General features: G+C 37.0%; 1 protein-coding gene across 1 annotated transcript; it reads right to left on the minus strand.

Moving 5' to 3' along the window:
- Positions 1–1,651: 1,651 nt before the first annotated feature.
- Positions 1,652–22,854, minus strand: ADH1C (alcohol dehydrogenase 1C (class I), gamma polypeptide). Its single transcript, XM_068542479.1, has 9 exons — positions 22,795–22,854; positions 19,802–19,903; positions 13,894–14,032; positions 12,072–12,159; positions 11,755–11,974; positions 9,216–9,476; positions 6,185–6,320; positions 5,087–5,225; positions 1,652–2,833 (listed from the first exon to the last, which is right to left on the minus strand). Exons 1-9 carry the CDS (start codon positions 22,810–22,812, stop codon positions 2,809–2,811), a joined length of 1,128 nt encoding a protein of 375 aa, XP_068398580.1. The 5' UTR covers positions 22,813–22,854; the 3' UTR covers positions 1,652–2,808.
- Positions 22,855–24,215: the final 1,361 nt, after the last annotated feature.

Below are 24,215 nucleotides of genomic sequence, written 5' to 3' on the forward strand. Positions count from 1 at the left end.
TTTAAACATCATTTTTAGATAAGAATCGTCTGATGATTTCTGACTTGCTTTTGTTCCTAATAAATCTACCGAGTTATTTTTTGACATGGCAAATACCTCAAAGAGCAAGACTGGAAAAGGAAACCAGATGCTTTACTCTGTCTAGTTATCTTTGCTCATGAGTTAGTTTTGTCTACAAGTTATTCAGCAACCTCTGGGTTCTTTTGGTGACTGTGGTAGGGCTGTGCAAGATGATCTTCTGGCCCTTGGATCCCAAGTGAATGAAATGAGCAAACCAGGTAGACATATATGACAAAAAATTTCATCAAAATGGTGTTTGGCTTCTAGTGCTCCCACTCTAGTTTTATTCTTGCCACACTAATTTTGGTTTCTCTTCCTATGCAATGGTCCATTTCCTGAATGTTTGCTGGGTATTTGACAGATAAATATAATTTGATATACTTCAATAACATGGTCAATTTCACATTTTTGGAGAATACTTAATAGAGGTTATTTGTGCAATAATCATTTGCTAACAGAATTAAGTTGTCAGGTGTCTAAGAATGTAATTATTAAATACATACTTGCTCTTACTCTACTTCAACTTCTGAGTAATTTTTTAATGCTTCTGTCAAAATGACTTTTTTTCTAATCCTAGAGTAGCTTGTGTCATTTGTAACGTAGCAAAGGGTTAAATCAGACTTTGATTATATGACTCCTTTTTGTTTATTTACTATTTCTGGAGGAGCTGAGTCACTGTATCAGAGCTATTAGTTAAACCATCAACATGAAATTCTTTCTCTTCAAATTTTGAAAATTTTCTTCATTTTGACTAAGTTTTTTTGCAGCTGGCTAAAAGTGAGTGCAAGCTATGTGCATTTATAGTTACACTTTTTAAAGGAGACCAACAAATATGGAAATCCTTGATTGTAGGGTCAAAATTATTGCTGGAGGCCCGCAGGACACACTGACCATGTGTACCGTTATAGGTCTGTCAGGATACCAGCCACTCTGTGGTTCCATTTTTCTGCTTTGATTTCAACATGCCTCCTTCCCCACCAGTGTCAAAGTGAATAGAGAGGAAGTTCTGAGTGCAAAAGGCACCCCCCAACCTCCCCCCATACACCTCATGGAGCACTGTGCCCCTCCATGAGAAAACTGACATGCCAGCAAATCCTGCTCTCTGCCTGCTCCCCACAACCTGGGAGGAAGGAGGGTTGGAGCTGGATGCAGGCCTCCGTGCAACCAGTAGGATTTTATGCCCACTATTGTGGCATGGGCATTTAGAACCGTCTCTTTTTCCTCTCAATCTCACATTATCAGCACCAATATAAAAACATTAGATTACCCAGTAACATGGGAACATAGTGTTCCATGATGTTAGGACATTCTGAAAACTTAGGGACGTTCTGAAAGCTCCCCTAACCCTCAGTGTCTCCTTCAGTATCTTTGACAAAAGAATTAAACTGTTCCCTACATTTACGTGGCACTTCATAGTTGACAAAGCCTTTTCACTAGCATCATTCCATCTAATCTTCATGAAGCTGTAATGGGTTGGTAGAGTAATTTTTTAAAACAAAGGACAAAATGTGTCTAGAGAGGTTGAGTAATTTACTGAAGGTCACAAATAAGTGGTAGATCACTTGCTCTAAGTCTAGAGTCCTTTCCACAATATCAAACAAATTGTAGACGTGGAAACAAATCACACTTTTAAAGATAGCTAAAACTCCTTAAAGGAATAAGCTTTTCATTACACATTTAGAGATGAAGCTGAAAGTGCAAATCTTCCCCTGAGAAAGCACTAACAAATGGGGACCATAGACTTTCACATGTTCAAAGAATTAATTCCAGGATTATAGACTTAAGACATGGTAGTTAATAGAAAAGTTCTAGTTTGAAAAGATTTTTGCAAAAATGTACATCTCTATGTATATATACATCTACTTAGAAAATCTACTGCTTTGGATGTTTGTGCCATTTCTTAGTTACCCTTTTTACACGCTGTTTCCACAACTGCTTTATTCCCATCCCTAGACTTCAAGCCACCGTATTATTTTTAATTACCTTAGGACTTATTTTCAGTCAGTTGTAATAATGAAGATCATTTAACCAATAAAGTACTTTCTTGAGTAAAAATTATAGACTTTTGGAATATGGTTCCAAGAGCAGTTCAATTTTCAGATTTACTATTCAAACCTCACATTTATCACATGTAGTATGAAACTGTAGTATAAAACACTTCCCTTCACCTTGAAAATATGTGACATTTCCCTAAGAAATTCCCTGCATTTAGAAGTTCTGGACCTTCTCCACTTATAAATCTGAGTGTATCCTTTCGCAGGCTACATGTTTTTACTGTAGGGTTTTGCTACATTTCATAAAAAGGAAAATACAGACAGTAGAAGTACAGGTAGAAGACTTGGAGCGCAATAGTCCATCACATGTATGTTGGGGAATAAGTATCATGAGGACTTTCTCAATGACTAAGGCTTCAAAGACTAAGGGTGGCAAAGATACAAAAAGTGCAAAAGGTCAAAAGAAATACCTTTCCTCAGTGGGAAAGATGACGTGATTCAACATGAGTAGAATGATTAAGAAGGAGGGTTTATTGGACTCAATTACCCATGTGATGGTTCAGCTAGCTCTCACTTGAATTTTAAGCATTTGCTTAAAAAATGATTTCACATTAATTTTATTTCTTTTGGAAAGCCCCCATGTGTAATTTATTGGTAGTATCTCTGAAGAATAGAATTATTGATGATGTTTGGCTGATGTTTCAGATGATGGAGGAGCCGGGAGACTGCTACAAGTGAAGGCATGTGTATAGTCTCAAAATGTCAGGACGGTACGGACACTGAAACAGAAAATAAAAGATACTAATTGTTTTAATGTTTAGATAATATACACTCTTCCATGTGAGAGTACAAGGAGCACTCGATTTGTCTCTTTGAAAAGCTATCTTTGTTTCCTGCTATTTCATTCCCATCCGTAATGCACTCAAGTCAAGTCAAGTAAAACGTCATCTCCTCTTTTCCTGTTGTGTTTTCTCCAACCTGAAGCTCTATTATATCCTGAATATGACTGCCATTTAGGCTTCATTATGCATTAGATTTTCAAAATATAATTTTTGAGATCCCACATGCCTTGTATAATAAGGAATGCAAAATCACAATGTGTAATGATATGTAATAAGTTCATGCTATTTGTCACTATGTAGATGCTTTTCATGTATTTTATCATTTAAACCTTTACTTAAACAACAATGCTAGGAGGCAGTTTCTAATATTATTTCCATTTTAGAGATTGTAGATACTGAGACTTGGAGAGACTTGTAACTTTCTTTAGATCACACATCTAGTGTGGGATCCTGGGATTTAAATCCAAATACAAAGTTGCACAAATTACAAGATGATAGGTAATGTGCCTAAAGGTGCTGATAATGTAATAAAGTTAAGACCATGTTGAAAGTTTAATAGAGCTTTGATAAAGAAATGTTTAAGGAGACTTAGAAGTAGAAAAAAAAAAGAATTGATTTGTACTGGGTGAGACTTTATTCTTGGAAACATCAGAAATGTTACATTTTACTGGAACTAATGTCCTTTCCAAAAACCATCTTCTGATGGGTAAATACTTTAGAAAAAGGTGGTCTTTGTATTTTAAAAAAATTATGTATATGTATATGTGTGTGTGTATATATATAATATATATGAAAAATGTATGTAGATAATTTAGAAAGTAAAGGACAGTATAAAGAAGAAAGTAAAGATAACCTGTAATCCCACAGCCCAGAAATAATCAGTGTTAATATTTTCTTGAATTTTGATCAACTTTTTCTAAACATATGCAAGTTTTTATTGCTCTTATTGAAAACTTGGAACCCTATTGTATATATAAGTTTGTTTTCTCTACTCTATAGCCTAAAATTACATCAGGAGAATTTCCCAATTTAATGAAATCATTTCTTTTTAAATGGCTTCATTGATTTCTAGTACATGTTTGGAATTTATTTAACTATCCCCTTAATGTTAAACTTTTGGGATGTTTCCAATTTTTGATATTATAGATAATAGATGAACATGCTAAAACATATGTACATTTGCATATCTCATAATTTCTGTAGAATATATTCTCAGAAATGGCATTGCTGGGACATGGGATCTAAGTTTTATTTTTTTATTTTGTTTTTTAAGGTTTCTGATACAAATGACCAAACTGCTTTCTAGAAAGGATGTAATCTGGTACTGTTTGGATGCTAGTTTCTTTTCTTCCTCAATAATATTTATCAGACTAAGTGCCTAGTATGTGTTATACGTGTGGGTGCTAAACAAATATTGCTTAAAATTGAAAACCTCATGAGAAGAAGTGTGAAGTTGCAGAAAAAGCAGGGACTATGGAACAAGAAGGGGAGAGTTAGGTAAAACTGCCTATTATTAATTGTGCCCCATATATAAATGCAAATGATAAAATTCTTCTTTTTAGGTGGTTGTAAAAGTTAAACGTTAGAGGTAGAAAATGGAACTGGCTTGTTTTCCTAAGCTTTGAAGAACATGTAAGATTTAAAGATTTAAAATAGCATTATGTACCCTTCCTCTTTGCAATAATTTTTATATGTGAAAAATTCTTTGTAAATGGAAAAAAGGAATAAGAATAATAACATTTTAATGAAGAAAGTAATATCTGTATAGAAAATAATGCCTATATAGCTCCACCAGCTCCCATAATGAGTTTTTGGGATGTCTTGAATGTAATTTAAATTTATAGCTATTAAGAGTCAACCGTTTTAGGTGGCCAGGCAGGGGCTGCAGTAACTCCATGTTATAATATGACTGTGTGTCTCATTCTTTTTCCTTGCAAAGGTGAGAGTTCTCTTGTAAAGAAGGCAGAGGGCTCTGATCATTCAGATTTGCTGTGACCAACATAATTTGGGTTCAACAAAACAGGCAATGCAAAGCATTTAACTTCTCACAACGTGATCTTAAGTGTTCTACATGCAAAGATTGAACTGGGAATGGAAAACCAAGGTACTGCATCCTTGTCTTTCTCTCATCCTTCCACCTTTTTTTCTCTGTTAGTCAAACCGCACCATAAAAAGAAACTTAAAGTCTACCTCTTTCCTGAGCGAAGCAGGTCAAATCCTTCATTTATTTTTTCAAAGGGTAAAACATGGGTTATTAATGGATCCAGTGGAAACTTCTTAGCCATAAAATCAGCCACAAGTTTGGGGACAGAATCTTTACTTTTAAAGCCTGAAAAGGAAGTGACATCAATGTTAGATTCAGCCAGATATGAGGAGAATTGGAGAGGAGACTTTCCACATAGAATTTAAATGAAAGTTTATAAAACGTCCACAGACTGCTATTACTGAGGTTAAGAGAGATGGTGTGTTTCAATATCCTTTTGCAGTGGTTTGACTTTTTAAAACAATCTCCCCAAACAAACTAGAGTCCTTGGTTACTATTTCTCTCATAGAGAACTCGTAGTACAGATGGTTATTCTCAAAGTGAAGAAGAAAATTTAACAACTGTCTAAATTTGGGCAGTGAGTGCAGACATAAATTATCGCTATGCATTTCCTGGATCCTCCTAGATATTTCAGTGCATTGTGCAGTCACAAGTATCAAAAGAGATGATGCTGAAAGATCTTTGTTAGTTTATGGGGACTCATTAAAGTCTATCTTGGGACTTTCTGTGTGCATTAGTTCCACATCTAGTTGATTTGGAACCTATAGATACAAAGGAATTTTAGTTTATTTTTAAACTACATTGCATTTTATTTTTTAAAATTAATTAATTTTGGCTGTGTTGGGTCTTTGTTGCTGCGCGCGGGCTTTCTCTAGTTGCAGCGAGTGGGGGCTACTCTTCGTTGCGGTGCGCGAGCTTCTCATTGTGGTGGCTTCTCTTGTTGCAGAGCATGGGCTCTAGGCGTGCAGGCTTCGGTAGTTGTGGCATGTGGGCTCAGTTGTGGCTCGCAGGCTCTAGAGCACAGGCTCAGTAGTTGTGGTGCCTGGGCTTAGTTGCTCCGCGGCATGTGGGATCTTCCTGGACCAGGGATCAAACCCATGTCCCCTGCATTGGCAGGTGGATTATTAACCACTGCACCACCAGGGAAGTCCCTACATTGCATTTTAAAACCTGGCCTTGTCACTTGTAAAAAGGAAGAAATCCTGACGTTAGTAAGAATTTGGCCCTCAAGCCTAACTACGTACCACCAAAAATAGCTCCTTTCCAGGTACGTCCAGTCAACAGCAACATGGGGTTCACAGAGAGATTTTGGGCACTAGGAGGTATTCCTACAATGACGCTTACGCCATATGCTTCTTGACAGCACAACAAGGCAGCCATCTGGAATAAAATTAATATGCAGCACCATTAAAGTGGATTTTCTGGTAGTCCCAACTTATGATACACAGTATCATGTAATATGGATCTAGCTAAATTGTGAGTGTGTGGCCGGAAGAGATTATGCCTTTTTCTTCATTCCCCATTATTTCCTAAAGCCACTAGGTGTGGCTTTGGAAAATGCCCAGAAAATATTTTTGAATGAGACAATAGATGAATGCATTTGTATGTTTGTATGTACTTAAGTCTTCTTTAGAAAATAATAAAGAGGTAAATATCATTACATATATATAATCTGATTCCTCAAATAAAGGTAATGTTTATCATCACATGACCCCTGGGCAATCTGAGTTAGTTAACTCATTCTTCATTTACTTATTAAGTAGGTATTTTGAACTCAGTACTTTGAACCAGGTATTTTGATGGTGAACCAGATACAAGGTCAATTACATCATCAACATTTCTCTCTTTCCCGCTTCACAGTCTCCCTTTTTAATGGATCCCCATTTCTACCACCCATTTCTAGTGGACACTTTTTTCCTAATTTGTGTACTTTATTTTTTCCCCAGTTTTGTTGTAGTATGAATGACAAATGAAAATTGTTTATTTTTAGGTTGTACAACGTGATTTTTTAGGGTGAACAATGTGATTATTTAATATACATATGCCATGTGAAATGATTACCACAATCAAGTTAATTCACATTCATCACCTCACATAGCTACTACCTTTTTTTGTAGTGAGAACATCTGAGATCTACTCTCTTAGCAAATTTGAAGTATACAATACAGTAGTATTAACTATAATAACCATGCTGTACATGGAAGTCTCCAGAACTTACTCATAACTAAAAGTTTGTACTCTTTGACATCTACCCATCATTCCTCCCCCACTCCTCCAGACCCTGGCAACCACTGTTCTACTCAGTAGAACATGTCCATCATGTCCATCATGTCCATCTATGTCCATCTGTTGTCAGTGGTTCTAAGGATTTGATTTTTTTAGTTTCCACATATAAGAGAGGTCATATAATATTTGTCTTTCTGTGTCTGCCTTATTTCACTTTGCATAATGTCCTGCAGGTTATTCCATGTTGTTGCAAATGGCAGGACTTCTTTTTTATGGCTGAATAATACTCATTCATATGAATTAATATTATATATATTATATATACATCACAATTTCTTTATCCATTCATCCATCAGTGGACATTTAGGTTGTTTCCATATCTTGGCTATTATGAATAATGCTGCAATGAACATGGGGGTGCAGATAGTGATTTCTATATTCTTTGGATATATACCCAGAAGTGGGATTGCTGGATCATATGGTAGTTCTATCTTAAATTTTTGGAGGAACCTTTATACTGCTTTTCATAATGGCTGTACCAGTTTTACATTCCCACCAACAGTGCACAAAATTCCCTTTTCTCCACACCATCTCCAACACTTGTTATTGCTTGTCTTTTGATAATAGCCACTCTAACAAGTATGAGGTAATATCTCTTTGTGGTTCTGATTTGCATTTCCCTGGTGATTAATGATGCTGAGCACCTTTCCATATAGTTGTTGGCCTAGAATGGACATGTTTTAAATGTGCTTTTAACTCCGGTGTGAATTCACTTTAAACTACACCTATTACTCTGGAACTTGAAAAGAAAGTCTTTCCCCTCCAGTCAGGTTTTTAAGCAGGTTTGCAGTAAGAAAGTTGTTTAGGATCCCCCCCAAAATATATAATAATCAGTCCTTTGATTTTGGAGTATGACATTTGGAAGACCAGAGAACTTTAGAACATGTGGCTATCAGATATTTAAAACAGTCCAATTCCACAAGAGAAAATGGAGGGAAACCCATAGAAAAATGGCATAAGGAGAAAGGCTAGAGCCTTGGAAGAAGTTGGATTGTATTGGAACTTCAGTCATCTATGGCATATTGTCCCAGGTCAAGGCTGCAAAGAGCTTTACTCTTTAGGTGCTGCTTCCTACTACCAACACTGCTGGGACTTACTGGAGAACCTTAAAAGGGGGCTTTTTTTTTGTTGTTGGTCTCTGGGGGTTTTTTCATTAGGATTCTAGAGAATTCTGGTTAGGTGAAATGTAGCTAGGGATGTGTTCTCTGTTGCAATTGATAATTGTAATTATTTGAAAGTAATATCATGTATATTTTAAAGATGATGTAAGTGCTGCAAGATTGCAAACAGTACTGTATGTTGACGACACCAGCTGACGTTTATTAAGAGCTTGCTACTGACAGGTGGCACGTGCTAAGTATTTTACATGTTTATCTCACTTAATCCAGAAACAACACTATGAGATACGTATCACTTAAATTTTTTTGGTGGAAAAACCTGTTGACTTTTTAAAGTATTCAGTTCAACACACAGATTTGGATGCATATTATGTACCAGGCACTGTGCTGCCTGCTGTGGTAAAACAGGGCATATTTTCTGTTAATAAAATGATACGGAGCCTAAAGTTGCTCATTTTTCTTTTGGCCAAAATATGATATCCATTAAAACCTATAAAAATTGTCAAACCATTTTTTGTTAAGAATGTGGGGGAAAAGTCAAACTTGCCAACTTGAAAACAGAATTTATATTCTTTATATTGACTTGAGTTTGAATTTTTTTTGAACTAAAAATTAAAATAAATTTATGATGGCTCAGTAAAAAAAAACCTTCTTCTGTCTCTAAAAAGGAAATAATACTTGTGACAGTTATACTTAACTGATGGAATGAGATTCCTCATAATAATAATTAAGCAATCCAGGTAACAAATAGGAGATGGAAAATAGCCATAATTTAAAAAATATTCTTTATATATAATGTTTATATTCTGCTGCATAAAAGTAGACTCTAGAATGCAGAAGCTGATATCTCAAGGCATTTCAGGGTACATACCATGGTGTCAAAACGACCAACGACTTCAAATGAAAAATCCACACCTCCACCACTCATTTCCTTCAGCACCTCCTCGATGGGTTTCTCATAGTCCCGAGGGTTGATGCACTCAGTGGCACCCACCTCTTTGGCCTTTACAAATTTGTCTTTGTTGATGTCCACTGCAATGATCCTGGCTGCTCCAGCTGCTTTACAGCCCATGATAACAGACAGGCCAACTCCTCCGAGGCCAAACACGGCACAGGTGGAGCCCTGGGTGACCTGTGTTTTCAGAAAATGCAAAAACAGATTAAGTAATGATTGTTAGAAAGAGCCTAAATTGTATAAAGTACCATGCTTTTCCCTTGTCAGGAGCTACTCAAACTATGTCCATCTGTTGTCAAAACTTCTTTTGGCTTCAGCTGCTTCATGTTTAAAATGAAGGGGTTGAATTAGATCAGTGGTTCTCAAATTTTGCTGGACATTAGACTCACTTGGGGAGCTTTGAAAAAAATCTGAACACCCAGGTCACAGCCCATAAGCAATTTATTTATTTAGTTATTTATTTTTTAAATTTATTTTTATTTATTTATTTATTTATTTTTGGCTGTGTTGGGTCTTCGTTTCTGTGCGAGGGCTTTCTCTAGTTGCGGCAAGCGGGGGCCACTCTTCTTCGCGGTGCATGGGCCTCTCACTATTGCGGCCTCTCTTGTTGGGAGCACAGGCTCCAGACGCACAGGCTCAGTAGTTGTGGCCCACGGGCCTAGTTGCTCCGCGGCATGTGGGATCTTCCCGGACCAGGGCTCGAACCCGTGTCCCCTGCATTGGCAGGCAGATTCTCAACCACTGCGCCACCAGGGACGCCCCCATAAGCAATTAAATCAGACTCTCTGCAGGTAAGACCAAGTCTCCAGGTGACTCCAATGGGAAACCCAAGCTGGGAGCCAGTGGACTGGATGATCTTTGAGCTCTAAATGCTAGTGACCCCCTCTTAAAGAGAATCTGTTGACAGCCAGCTTCAGTCCATCACACATACACAAACACAATTTTGGGGAAATTAAATAATAAGTAGAAGAGAGGAGACTGAAAAAAAATAATCCAATTGAACCCTCAGTAATTAACTCCTTGGTTCATTAACTTTCAGTAGTCATGACCAGTATAATGAAAGCAGAAATTAGCTGTGAATCATAGAAGAGTTATCCTCAGCTTAAAGCAAACTTAACAACAGGGGAAATTTAACAGGTAATTTTAAGATAATACTGCTTGGGAACAGTGTGCTCTGAGTGGGTCTTTATGTCTGCTTTTTAAAATACACTAATGAAGAATAATGCAATGAAAAGCTAGTCTATATTTTGATAATGGATGAAATTCATCATCACAAGTGCCCTTGGCTTCTGCTCTGTGTGTAGGTTCAGTTGGACCACCTGCTCAGATGATGCAGTTGCACAGGGGACTTAGTGCTAGGGTCACAGAAATTTGGAAAACATGTGCTCTCAATTGTTTAACTTGCCTAAGGAACTGTTTAATAAACCTAGTCTGCTATAGTTAGCCTTCAGTGTGGGTGAAATGTTCCTCCTGTCCCAAGTAAACTTTCTGTGGGGTACAACACCACTTTTTTACCTTAGAAAAACATGAGGCTTGTGATTGTGATTTAAAAGTGCTGGTAATTATGTATTATGGTTTATGATTCAGCAGGAGTTTTGAGAAAGAGGCTAGTCACAGCTGTCATATTAACCAGTCGTGAGATTTTGGGCAAATAGCTTTATGTCTCTGGACCTCAGTTTCATAAAATGAAAGGATACTACTAGATTTCCAACCTTTTGGGAAGAGGAGCCTTTAAAGAATTTCACCTTAAAATCTACCACTTCTGAAGTGTGTGTGTGTGTGTGTGTGTGTGTGTGTGTGTGTGTGTGTATTCGTGGCAGGGGTGGAGGTATAGCAATGGAATAAATGCTTCATGCATCATTGAAGCTTCATTGCTTTCCTCATAGAGATCCACAGGGTGGGTATGTTGGCGACCCTCAGTTTGGAAGTATATCGGGATATCAGGTAAGGCTTTGAAATCTACTGTTGATCCTAATTCTGGGAGTAGAAGATCCGTGGACTAGATACTCCTCAAAGGCAACCCCTTCATTTCATTTACTTTTCCTGACTCAGAACTTAGTGGAAACTGCTGTGTATGGCTCATGTTGGTGCTAACTACAAAATGAATGACAAAATGAGCTCCCAGCTCTAAAATTTAGTAATCCCATAAAAAAACACGTGCAGAAGAATAATTATTGAAAACATCTTTACTTTCTCTTAGTTAATTATCAACAGCTTTTCATTTGTGATTAACATAAATTTTCTAGGATGTGCTCTCAATTCCTTCTGAGGGCATTTTCTACTTATAATCAACACCCTCAATTCTATGGAGCATGTCAATGTTATTATGGTGGTGGGGGGAGAAGCTACCAGTAAATCTGTGTAGAATGATCTCTGATTCCTGTGAGAAACTGCTCTCCTTTTAGCTCCTGACAGTCTGAGTGTAGCTGGTTTTATCACCCATTGTAATTCCTACCTTGGCAACTTTGACTGCAGACCCATAACCAGTAGAAAATCCACAGCCAATGAGACAGACTTTCTCCAGCGGTGAGTCTGCATCAATCTTGGCCACTGACATCTCATCCACCACTGTGTACTGGGTGAAGGTGCTGGTGCCGATGAAGTGGTAGATGGGCTTCCCTCTGCAGGTGAACCTGCTGGTACCATCCATAAGGGTCCCCCGAGGCTTGGTCACACTGGTCAGTGCAACACACAGGCACATGAGGGTATGAGACAGGAGTATAACTGATGTGCAAATTCCTTGGCTGCATAAGGAGAGTATCAGAAACTTACTTGTTTTTCAGGCAGAAATTGCCTTCCGGGTGTTTACAAGGACTGCACTTTCCACACTGGGGAACAAAGAGTGGGATGACTTTATCACCTGGGGAAGGGGTAAAACAAATTCTTCTTAAATTTCTACCCAGAAATTAATAGAGCTAGAGCTTAAAGCTTACATATATGTATTAGGGGCACTTGACTTTGAAAAGTCTCCAAGAATAGGGTCCAGTCAGCACTATGTCTTGGTCATTGCCTGCCAGCATCGTTACCAGTTTGGGTTTATATATGCCTGAAGATGCCCAAAGAAAATGCAAATGTGGAAAACAACATGGAGTTTTAGAAGTGGTTCCACTGTGTTGATAGTTATCTTTTATTGTGTGCCCTTTCTCTTGAGGATTTTATATGTATCATCTCATTTAATCCTTAATAATTAAAACAAATATTCTCACTGTAAGTGTAAATATAAATTTAAGTTGTGAGCAGGCTGCCATAGTTCCACTAGATGATCCAGTATTTTGTAATAGTTTGGGGTACAATAACAGTGAGAATCTCAACAACTATTTCTTGGCTTTTCAAAGTGATTATGCTTATCTCTACTATGAAATGAGTCCTTTTTAAAAAAAAAAATCCTTTTTAAGGAAAACAAACAAAAATAGGACACATAAGAACTTAAGAAATGCCTTTGAAAACCTCAACCCTCAATAATAAGTTAGACACTTTCTTTTAGGATAAGAACTGACTTTCCAATGTTTGTAGCTGATAATTTGTGGATAGTTCATTTTTACTGCTATGGTGGAGGGAGCAGGGGTGAAAAGTAGGGGTGTCATTTATTATTAATAGATTTCTAACTAAAGGAAATACTGAGAGCTGAAACTCAAACCAGACAACTTATTTTATTATTTTCTGTTCACAGGTCAATTAAGTATTTGGTAAGCAGGGAGGTCAAATCTACTGGCTAAAGTGATTTTTTAGAATTAAAAATATTTATTTTTAATCATCTATACTACTTATCCAAAAGACTCAGAAAGATAACATTTAATAGATAAACTTTATATGAGATGATAGCATGGAAATTTTCTGTTTATTCACAGTTTACCTCTAAAAATATTTATCTGTATTAATACACAATAATATTAGGATAAAATAAATATTAAAGAAAAATAGTACTTGGTAACCAGTCACATTTAATCATGGTTAAAGGTAATAAAACATATTGTTTATGGCAGGATGCCTTCTGCTAGTTCTCTTTCATTTCCTGCCAACTAGTCTGTTTTGTTCATTCCGTGTTCAGGAAAGAAGGCCATATTGGAAGGGGAAATCAGTGAATGGGCTCCACTTCCCACCTGAGAGGAGATCATGTTGATTCAGTCATGGCCTCACAATCCCCATTGTGTGAAGTCAGCACAGAACAGGTTCCATACACTGATCTAGAGGCTCAGGACACAGACATGTTTTTTCCCTTGTCTCATTTGTAGTTTTCTTTGGACCTGATAGAAGACACTGCTTAGCAACACTAAAATGGGAATTAATTCATTATGAACTCCACCCTGGCAGGCACTGGGTCTTTTTTGATCCTCATGTATTCCCAGGATCTCACATGGTGGCTGACATCTAGTAGGTCCTCAAGAAATACTTGCTGAAGGAGAGAATACAGGAGTGCATGGATGCATACATGCCTGAGACGGGCAGGGAGGGAGGAAAGGAAGAGACCTCCAGTCAAGTCCTAGCTCAGCCTTGAGCAAGTTCTTTCATCTCTTATTACTTCAGTGTCATCGTCCAGGCTGGATCATCTTGGAGTCCTGAACCAAAGCACATTCCCCAACTGTGAATTCTGTACCTGGTTTTACTGTAGTCACCCCTTCTCCAATGCTCTCCACAATGCCAGCTGCCTCATGGCCTATGATCGCAGGAAGAGGTGTGAACAAAGATCCATTAATCGCATGGTCATCTGAGCGACAGACTCCTGTGGCCACCATCTACAGGGTAAAGGGAGGATGATTACATTCAGAAAAGATTATGACCCTCACTCAGATGGACTTAACATACCCAGTTTCCTGAATTTGCGCTAAAGAGTTTTCACGGGTTTTACTGATAATTCCTACTCTTCCCAAATACAGATTCAATTTATACCCAAGATTATTCAGCCTAAAACCCTCCTCTACTTTCCTTTCATGCATTAAACAATTTGGAATAATTGGTGAAATAATTGTTTCTGAAATATTTAAGTCATATAATATACAAGGAGGCCATTGTTTGTATAGAAGCAGGAAATGCAGATTAGCACCAAGAAAATAGTTACTTAAATGCTACCATCTAATGCTAATTGATTTAAAATCTGGATATATATTCCTTTGCACTTATTTTTCTGTATTAACACATAAATTCTTTTTTATTTTACTAGATTTATACTGTATATACTCTTTGGTCTCTTTTTTTTTTTTTTAATCAGTCAATTTTATACACATCAGTGTATACATGTCAATCCCAATCGCCCAATTCAGCACACCACCATCCCCACCCCACTGCGGTTTTCCCCCCTTGGTGTCCATACGTTTGTTCTCTACATCTGTGTCTCAACTTCTGCCCTGCAAACCGGTTCATCTGTTCCATTTTTCTAGGTTCCACATACATACGTTAATATATGATATTTGTTTTTCTCTTTCTGACTTACTTCACTCTGTATGACAGTCTCTAGATCCATCCACGTTTCAACAAATGACTCAATTTCGTTCCTTTTTATGGCTGAGTAATATTCCATTGTATATATGTACCACAACTTCTTTATCCATTCGTCTGTTGATGGGCATTTAGGATGCTTCCATGACCTGGCTATTGTAAATAGTGCTGCAATGAACATTGGGGTGCATGTGTCTTTTTGAATTATGGTTTTCTCTGTGTATATGCCCAGTAGTGGGATTGCTGGATCATATGGTACTTCTATTTTTAGTTTTCTAAGGACCCTCCATATTGTTCTCCATAGTGGCTGTATCAATTTACATTCCCACCTACAGTGCAAGAGGGTTCCCTTTTCTCCACACTCTCTCCAGCATTTGTTGTTTGTAGATTTTCTGATGATGCCCATCCTAACTGGTGTGAGGTGATACCTCATTGTAGTTTTGATTTGCATTTCTCTAATAATTAGTGATGTTGAGCATCTTTTCATGTGCTTCTTGGCCATCTGTATGTCTTCTTTGGAGAAATGTCTATTTAGGTCTTCTGCCCATTTTTGGATTGGGTTGTTTGTTTCTTTAATATTGAGCTGAATGAGCTGTTCATATATTTTGGAGATTAATCCTTTGTCCGTTGATTCGTTTGCAAACCTTTTCTCCCATTCTGAGGGTTGCCTTTTCATCTTGTTTATAGTTTCCTTTGCTGTGCAAAAGCTTTGACGTTTCATTAGGTCCCATTTGTTTATTTTTGTTTTTATTTCCATTATTCTAGGAGGTGGATCAAAAAATATCTTGCTGTGATTTATGTCAAAGAGTGTTCTTCCTATGTTTTCCTCTAAGAGTTTTATAGTGTCCGGTCTTACATTTAGGTCTCGAATCCATTTTGAGTTTATTTTTGTGTATGGTGTTAGGGAGTATTCTAATTTCATTCTTTTACATGTAGCTGTCCAGTTTTCCCAGCACCACTTACTGAAGAGACTGTCTTTTCTCCATTGTATATCTTTGCCTCCTTTGTCATAGATTAATTGACCATAGGTGCGTGGGTTTATCTCTGGGCTTTCTATCTTGTTCCATTGATCTATGTTTCTGTTTTTGTGCCAGTACCATATTGTCTTGATTACTGTAGCTTTGTAGTATAGTCTGAAGTCAGGGAGTCTGATTCCTCCAGCTCCGTTTTTTTCCCTCAAGACTGCTTTGGCTATTCGGGGTCTTTTGTGTCTCCATACAAATTTTAAGATGATTTGTTCTAGTTCCGTAAAAAATGCCATTGGTAATTTGATAGGGATTGCATTGAATCTGTAGATTGCTTTGGGTAGTAGAGTCATTTTCACAATGTTGATTCTTCCAATCCAAGAACATGGTATATCTCTCCATCTGTTGGTATCATCTTTAATTTCTTTCATCAGTGTCTTATAGTTTTCTGCATACAGGTGTTTTGTCTCCCTAGGTAGGTTTATTCCTAGGTATTTTATTCTTTTAGTTGCAGTGGTAAATGGGAGTGTTTCCATAATTTCTCTTTCAGATTTTTCATCATTAGTGTATAGGAATGCAAGAGATTTCTGTGCATTAATTTTGTATCTGCAACTTTACCAAATTCATTGATTAGCTCTAGTAGTTTTCTGGTGGCATTTTTAGGATTCTCTATGTATAGTATCATGTAATCTGCAAACTGTGACAGCTTTACTTCTTCTTTTCTGATTTGGATTCCTTTTATTTCTTTTTCTTCTCTGATTGCCGAGGCTAGGACTTCCAAAACTGTGTTGAATAATAGTGGTGAGAGTGGACATCCTTGTCTTGTTCGTGATCTTAGAGGAAATGCTTTCAGTTTTTCACCATTGGGAATGATGTTTGCTGTGGGTTTGTCGTATATGGCCTTTATTATGTTGAGGTACGTTCCCTGTATGCCCACTTTCTGGAAAGTTTTGATCATAAATGGGTGTTGAATTTTGTCAAAAGCTTTCTCTGCATCTATTGAGATGATCATCTGGTTTTTATTCTTCAATTTGTTAATATGGTGTGTCACATTGATTGATTTGCATATATTGAAGAATCCTTGCATCCCTGGGATATATCCCACTTGATGACGGTATATGATCCTTTTAATGTGTTGTTGGATTCTGTTTGCGAGTATTTTGTCGAGGATTTTTGCATCTATATTCATCAGTGGTATTGGTCTGTAATTTTCTTTTTTTGTAGTATCTTTGTCTGGTTTTGGTATCAGGGTGATGGTGGCCTCATAGAATGAGTTTGGGAGTGTTCCTTCCTCTGCAATTTTTTGGAAGAGTTGAGAATGATGGCTGTTAGCTCTTCTCTAAATGTTTGATAGAATTCACCTGTGAAGCCATCTGGACCTGGACTTTTGTTTGTTGGAAGATTTTTAATCACAGTTTCAATTTCATTACTTGTGATTGGTCTGTTCATATTTTCTATTGCTTCCTGGTTCAGTCTTGGAAGGTTATACCTTTCTAAGAATTTGTCCATTTCTTCCAGGTTGTCCATTTTATTGTCATAGAGTTGCTTGTAGTAGTTTCTTAGGATGCTTTGTATTTCTGCGGTGTCTGTTGTAACTTCTCCTTTTTCATTTCTAATTTTATTGATTTGAGTCCTCTCCCTCTTTTTCTTGCAGAATCTGGCTAATGGCTTATCAATTCTGTTTATCTTCTCGAAGAACCAGCTTTTAGTTTTATTGGTCTTTGTTATTGTTTTCTTTGTTTCTATTTCATTTATTTTCGCTCTGATCTTTATGATTTCTTTCCTTCTGCTAACTTTGGGTTTTGTTTGTTCTTCTTTCTCTAGTTCCTTTAGGTGTAAGGTTAGATTGTTTACTTGAGATTTTTCTTGTTTCTTTAGGTAGGCTTGTATAGCTATAAACTTCCCTCTTAGAACTGCTTTTGCTGCATCCCATAGGTTTTGGATCGTCATGTTTTCATTGTCATTTGTCTCTAGGTATTTTTTGATTTCCTCTTTGATTTCTTCAGTGATCTCTTGGTTATTTAGTGACGTATTGTTTAGCCTCCATGTGTTTGTGTTTTTTACGTTTTTTTCCCTGTAATTCATTTCTAATCTCATAGCATTGTGGTCAGAAAAGATGCTTGATATGATTTCAATTTTCTTAAATTTACTGAGGCTTGATTTGTGACCCAAGATGCGATCGATCCTGGAGAATGTTCCGTGCGCACTTGAGAAGAACATGTAATCTGCTGTTTTTGGATGGAATGTCCTATATATATCAATTAAATCTATCTGGTCTATTGTGTCATTTAAAGCTTCTGTTTCCTTACTTATTTTCATTTTGGATGATCTGTCCATTGGTGTAAGTGAGGTGTTAAAGTCCCCCACTATTATTGTGTTACTGTCGATTTCCTCTTTTATAGCTGTTAGCAGTTGCCTTATGTATTGAGGTGCTCCTATGTTGGGTGCATATATATTTATAATTGTTATATCTTCTTCTTGGATTGATCCCTGGATCATTATGTAGTGTCCTTCCTTGTCTCTTGTAACATTCTTTATTTTAAAGTCTATTTTATCTGATATGAGTATAGCTACTCCAGCTTTCTTTTGATTTCCATTTGCATGGAATATCTTTTTCCATCCCCTCACTTTCAGTCTGTATGTGCCCCTAGGTCTGAAGTGGGTCTCTTGTAGACAGCATATATATGGGCCTTGTTTTTTTATCCATTCAGCAAGCCTGTGTCTTTTGGTTGGAGCATTTAATCCATTCACGTTTAAGGTAATTATCGATATGTATGTTCCTATGGCCATTTTCTTAATTGTTTTGGGTTTGTTTTTGTAGGTCCTTTTCTTCTCTTGTGTTTCCCACTTAGAGAAGTTCCTTTAGCATTTGTTGTAGAGCTGGTTTGGTGGTGCTGAGTTCTCTTAGCTTTTGCTTGTCTGTAAAGCTTTTGATTTCTCCATCAAATCTAAATGAGATCCTTGCCGGTAGAGTAATCTTGGTTGTAGGTTCTTCCCTTTCATCACTTTAAGTATATCATGCCACTCCCTTCTGGCTTGTAGAGTTTCTGCTGAGAAATCAGCTGTTAACCTTATGGGAGTTCCCTTGTATGTTATTTGTCGTTTTTCCCTTGCTGCTTTCAATAATTTTTCTTTGTCTTTAATTTTTGCCCATTTGATTACTATGTGTCTCAGCGTGTTTCTCCTTGGGTTTATCCTGTATGGGACTCTCTGTGCTTCCTGGACTTGGGTGGCTATTTCCTTTCCCATGTTAGGGAAGTTTTCGACTGCAGTCTCTTCAAATATTTTCTCTGGTCCTTTCTCTCTCTCTTCTCCTTCTGGGACCCCTCTAATGCGAATGTTGTTGCGTTTAATGTTGTCCCAGAGGTCTCTTAGGCTGTCTTCATTTCTTTTCATTCTTTTTTCTTTATTCTGTTCTGCAGCAGTGAATTCCACCATTCTGTCTTCCAGGTCACTTATCCGTTCTTCTGCCTCAGTTATTCTGCTATTGATTCCTTCTAGTATAGTTTTCCTTTCAGTTATTGAATTGGTCATCTCTGTTTGTTTGTTCTTTAATTCTTCTAGGTCTTTGTTAAACATTTCTTGCATCTTCTCAATCTTTGCCTCCATTCTTATTCCGAGGTCCTGGATCATCTTCACTATCATTATTCTGAATTCTTTTTCTGGAAGGTTGCCTATCTTCACTTCATTTAGTTGTTTTTCTGGGGTTTTATCTTGTTCCTTCATCTGGTATATAGCCCTCTGCCTTTTCATCTTGTGTATCTTTCTGTGAATGTGGTTTTTCTTCCACAGGCTGCAGGATGTAGTTTTTCTTGCTTCTGCTGTCTGCCCTCTGGTGGTTGAGGCTATCTAAGAGGCTTGATGGGAGGCTCTGGTGGTGGGTAGAGCTGACTGTTGCTGTGGTGGTCAGAGCTCAGTAAAACTCTTTGGTCTCTTTTTAAAAAGTTTAACAATTTATACTTACAACTTTCCTTGGCTATGAATGTAATTCCACTGTCTGGATAACCACATGAAAAGTGCCTCTTAATGGATTTTGGTAATTTTCATTGTTACTCTCTGAAATTTTTAAACCTAAGATTAAATAGAAATGGAAGAAAGTTTTACCTTAATACGAACTTCATTGGCCTTAGGGGGTGCAACCTCCACCTCCTCAATGGAAAATGGTTTTTTGAGCTCCCATAGCACAGCTGCTTTGCATTTTATTACCTGAAAATTGAACAGAAAGATGATACCAGTTTTTCCCCACCCTTGAAGTCAGGGGTTGTGTCTTTTACCTTTTTACGTGCAACATCTAGCCCCATGTCTGGAACCTAACATTGTTACACAGAAATGAAAACCTTTGATTTGCAAAAAGAATAATAGTACCTCTTTATAAAAATGTGTAAAGCAATACCACAAGGAAAGAGAAACAGAATTAACTATAGTGAGACATTGAGATAAAATGGAATATATTCTTTTATGAAGAAAGAACATCATGGGTTTTTTTTTTTCTCTAAGGATTGTTTATTGCTTCTGTTTCCTAATGCGGTCCTGAAATTGGTTGTTTACCCAAAACTATTGGCTCGTATGTGAAGTTCTAAATCACTATCAGTTTGCTGACAGATTCAGCGTCTGTTCACATTATACTGATTTCTCCGTTGCTCAGTTCTGCACTTAAGCCAAAATGATCTGACTTTATGATTCCAATTATGGACTTGCCTCCCTGCCTAGGGTTTCTCTCTCTCTATTTGCCTGTTCCTTTGATTTTCTCTCTACACTTGTTCTATGTGCTATTTGTTTGCATCGCTTATTTGAAAGTTAGCTTTGGCAGCTCTGTTTTGTTATATAATTTGTGTATAGGGATTTCTTCCAAATTACACTTGAGCCCAAAATTGTAGAGGTTAAAATGCTACACACACACAACACACGCATGTATTTAAAAATGGGACAACTGTGTATTTGACTTTCTAGCTAGCATAGCTTACTTACAGGTGTTCTTACAAATAAAAGTTGAACACATTTTTAGTACTTAGGAATGTAGTATAAGACTTGTGTTCATTTTTGCAAAGCTTGTATAGTTGACAGTGTTTTCTAGAGAGAATTAACATATTGCAAATATGATAAAAATTCAATTGAAATTTATCTGATAATTTATTTTCATTATTTGTATGCGAAATCCTTCTACTTTGCAAAGTGTTTGTCATGGTCAATTCCACAATAAATATAAGAGTACTTGGAAATAATACACTAATGGTAGATAGGTGTTGATTATTGGGTGCCAATGATGTAGCAGGCACAAGTGGCTGTGCTGGGTGAGTTATTGATACATGTTTGACTTTTAAACTTCACAGGGCAGTATTATTGAATTATTAGTTTTATTTTACAGATGAAAAGATTGAGGCTCAACTGACTTAGTAATTGACTAAGCACTTTTCCCAGAATCACAAAGCTGGGTGTCCAAAGAATTAACATCATTTTATCTTTTCACTACTTGATGGTAGTAAAAGATTAACAAAAGATTAGAGGTTAGATAGTAATAACAACTGTAATAGCAGTGACTAATATTTATTAAATTATTTCTATGTGCCAGGCACTATTTTCAATGCTTTCCAGTATGAAAAAATTTAATATGAATTTATTAAATTCTCACAACCACCTTATGAAAGTAGGTATTATTATTGTTGCCATTTAGCATTTGAAGAACATACAGTGCAGGAAGGGTAAACATAAATGAAGTGTTATCATATCGCTAAAATTTATTGATGTTGCACCTGAGGAGTGAGGATTGATTGCCTATAATTTATAATTATCATTAATACATTTGGTTTACCCTTTTTATCTCTGTGAACTCTTTCAAGCTGAGTTTTGGAAAATTTAATTTTTCTTTTTCTTTACTATTCTTCATTTGAAATGTAATATGCCACTGTAAATGCTAATCAGTAATGGATGAAAATAAAGTTAGAATAAGAAAACTGACAATTGGTTACCCATACCATTTCCAACCACTCTCATTGATATAGGCCTTCTGTGTGTCACACACACAGAAAATGTGTGTAGAAACCTCAGAATCTTTCAGTTGAGTCATTATAGCAAGATATTATATTGTGCAATCAACTCTTAACACAGCAAACCTACTGGAAACAGTTACACAGGCTTTTGCCGTGAAGAAGTTAAACAACATGAACTGATTGTACTGAATAACCACATGTATTTCTCTGCAACTGTAAGCACATTGAACAAATAAACATGAATCTATGGAAGACTTAGAACCAAATATCTCTGTTCCCAGTGCTAATAAGTGGTTCAAACTGTATCAGTATTAACTTTGTTTTTTTTAAATCACATTGACTTTTACATGAAGAAGATGTCGTTCTATAGCAGTGGTCCCCAACATTTTGGCACCAGGGACTGGTTTCGCGGAAGAAAATTTTTCCACGGACCGGGGGGTGGGGGAAGGGGGATGGTTTAGGGGGTAATTCGAGCGATGGGGAGCAGCAGATGAAGCTTCACTCGCTGGCCTGCCTTTCACCTCCTGCTGTGAGGCCAGGTTTCTAAGCAGCCCAGGGGTTGGGTACAACTGTTCTATAGGATTTCTATGGAAATTTCCTGAATTGTGCCATAATAGGACCCTTTTAAATCATAATTTGCATGTTGATGTTGGTTTGTTTAGTCTTGATGGTTCTAATGCTTTGAGATCAATAAAAGTTTTGTCACACTTAACTTTACTGTATTCATAAAAAGAATATGATTATAAAGAATAACATTCATATTATGGTATCTTAACATAAAGATAACTTCTTGATAAAAACATTTCATTTCTAACTTTAGATTTGAAAATTACTCATGATTGGACGTACTACTTCACATTTATTTAATATATGAAATATAGACTGTAGTAGGTATAATGCTATACATTTTGTTAAAGATATTTAGGTATTGCCCATCTCAGTTGTAGTTTAATATACCTTGTATATTGAAGCATATATTCTATGTTGTATTTCAGTATATATTATTTCTAATTTTTACATGAATTTTAAGTTATTCATTAAATACTGTATCTCTTTGTGTATTATATTAATTAGAATATAATTCCAAAAGTAAAAGAAAAATTGCCTTACTTTTCCTGCTGTACTCATGTTTCTGCTTTCTCTGCAGGCCAGGAGATGTGAATTCTTACAGACTCTTCCCTGCTTAAGTATGTACAACAGATATATTGCCCAGATTATTGTTTGCTTGGATAATGCCCAATTCTACACGTGTGATCCGGGATCTTTAAGTCCCGCCCATAAGCTTATCTTTGACCAAGTCAAATCAGGAAGAACAGGGCACTCAAACACTGACTGTTTGCAATATGCTGATTTCAGATAACAAATTGATTTCGTCAGGTTAAATATTTCCCTAGATATATCTTTTTCCTGGATTACGTATTTCTCCTCTCTCAGTCCCACACAGGATGTTCAGAGTTCTGTTTTCCCTTTGTGTGAACTAAGCTCCAACTTCTAATCCACATAATACAGTTAGCAAGGAGGAGGAGTAAGCAGCACAAATACCTTTGGAAGGAGAGAGTTACAAGCCTAAGGAATGTGTTTGCTTCAGCACTTTCCTCCTCTTCACAGCAGGGAAGTCAGACACCAGTCAGTGACAGCAAAGGTGCTCACTGTTTCTGGCATTTCTGCTCCACTCAATACCAATTAGCACTGGCTGGGAACTTCCCTGTTCCAGACACTCAGCTGGGTACCGTGGGGTGACAATGATGGATAAGAGATGGCCTCTACCCGTGCCAGGAGGCATTATGAGGCAGTGGTTATAGCATGACCTTGGATTTGAGCAGACCCTGTCCTTACTAGCTGTGTGAACTTGGTCTTGTTATTTAACTGTCCTTGGCCTTAGTTTCCTTATCTGTAAAATGAGGATGGATAGTAGTGCCACCTGAAAAGGTTGTTTGATGGACAAATGAGTTAATCCTTTTAAAGCACTTAAGGTGCCTGACACACAGGACAGCCTTTAATAAGTGTTAGCTACAATGATCATTCATAAAAGTAAACTCACAATCTATGGGGGAAAAAGACACAGGCAACCAAATCAGACCATCTGTGATGTTCTATATCAGAGGGAGGGCATTCTGACGGAAGGACTCAGAGGCGGCTTTGTAGAGAGAAGACATTTAAGTTAGAAACTAAATAATGATCACTTTGGCAATTAGTCAAGAAAACTCCTGTGCATTTCCATTGTCCTTTGTTCAGTGCAGTGAGCATGAGAAAGAGTTTGATTTTTAATAAATCTCAAGTCTTTTACCAGCACTTGGAGGACATAGTGCATTCAACTACTTAATTAGATTTAGTCTGTCAACATGTATATGTTAACCAAAAGGGTATGTTTCTCTGGAATTGTCAAGGGAGCAACACTATTGTCTGTTTCCAACTTTACTTATGCAGGTGTAGAAAACCATACTAGGGTTGCACTACATCCACCAAGAGGAGAAGCAAGAAAGGTCTTCAATCTCACTGTGGTCTTATAATCATTGAGTAGGCACCACTTC

This window comes from Eschrichtius robustus, chromosome 4 (assembly GCF_028021215.1).
Source record: "Eschrichtius robustus isolate mEscRob2 chromosome 4, mEscRob2.pri, whole genome shotgun sequence".
Lineage (NCBI taxonomy): Eukaryota > Metazoa > Chordata > Mammalia > Artiodactyla > Eschrichtiidae > Eschrichtius > Eschrichtius robustus.

What these genes read in the sequence shown, in the direction of transcription:
- ADH1C (XM_068542479.1), bottom strand. An exon ending in CTGCAGTCAAAGTTGCCAAG is followed by an intron (nt 9,477 to 11,754) that starts GTAGGAATTACA and finishes CTGAAAACACAG; the next exon opens with GTCACCCAGGGCTCCACCTG. An exon ending in CTGCTTCGCTCAGGAAAGAG is followed by an intron (nt 2,834 to 5,086) that starts GTAGACTTTAAG and finishes TTTCTGTTTCAG; the next exon opens with TGTCCGTACCGTCCTGACAT.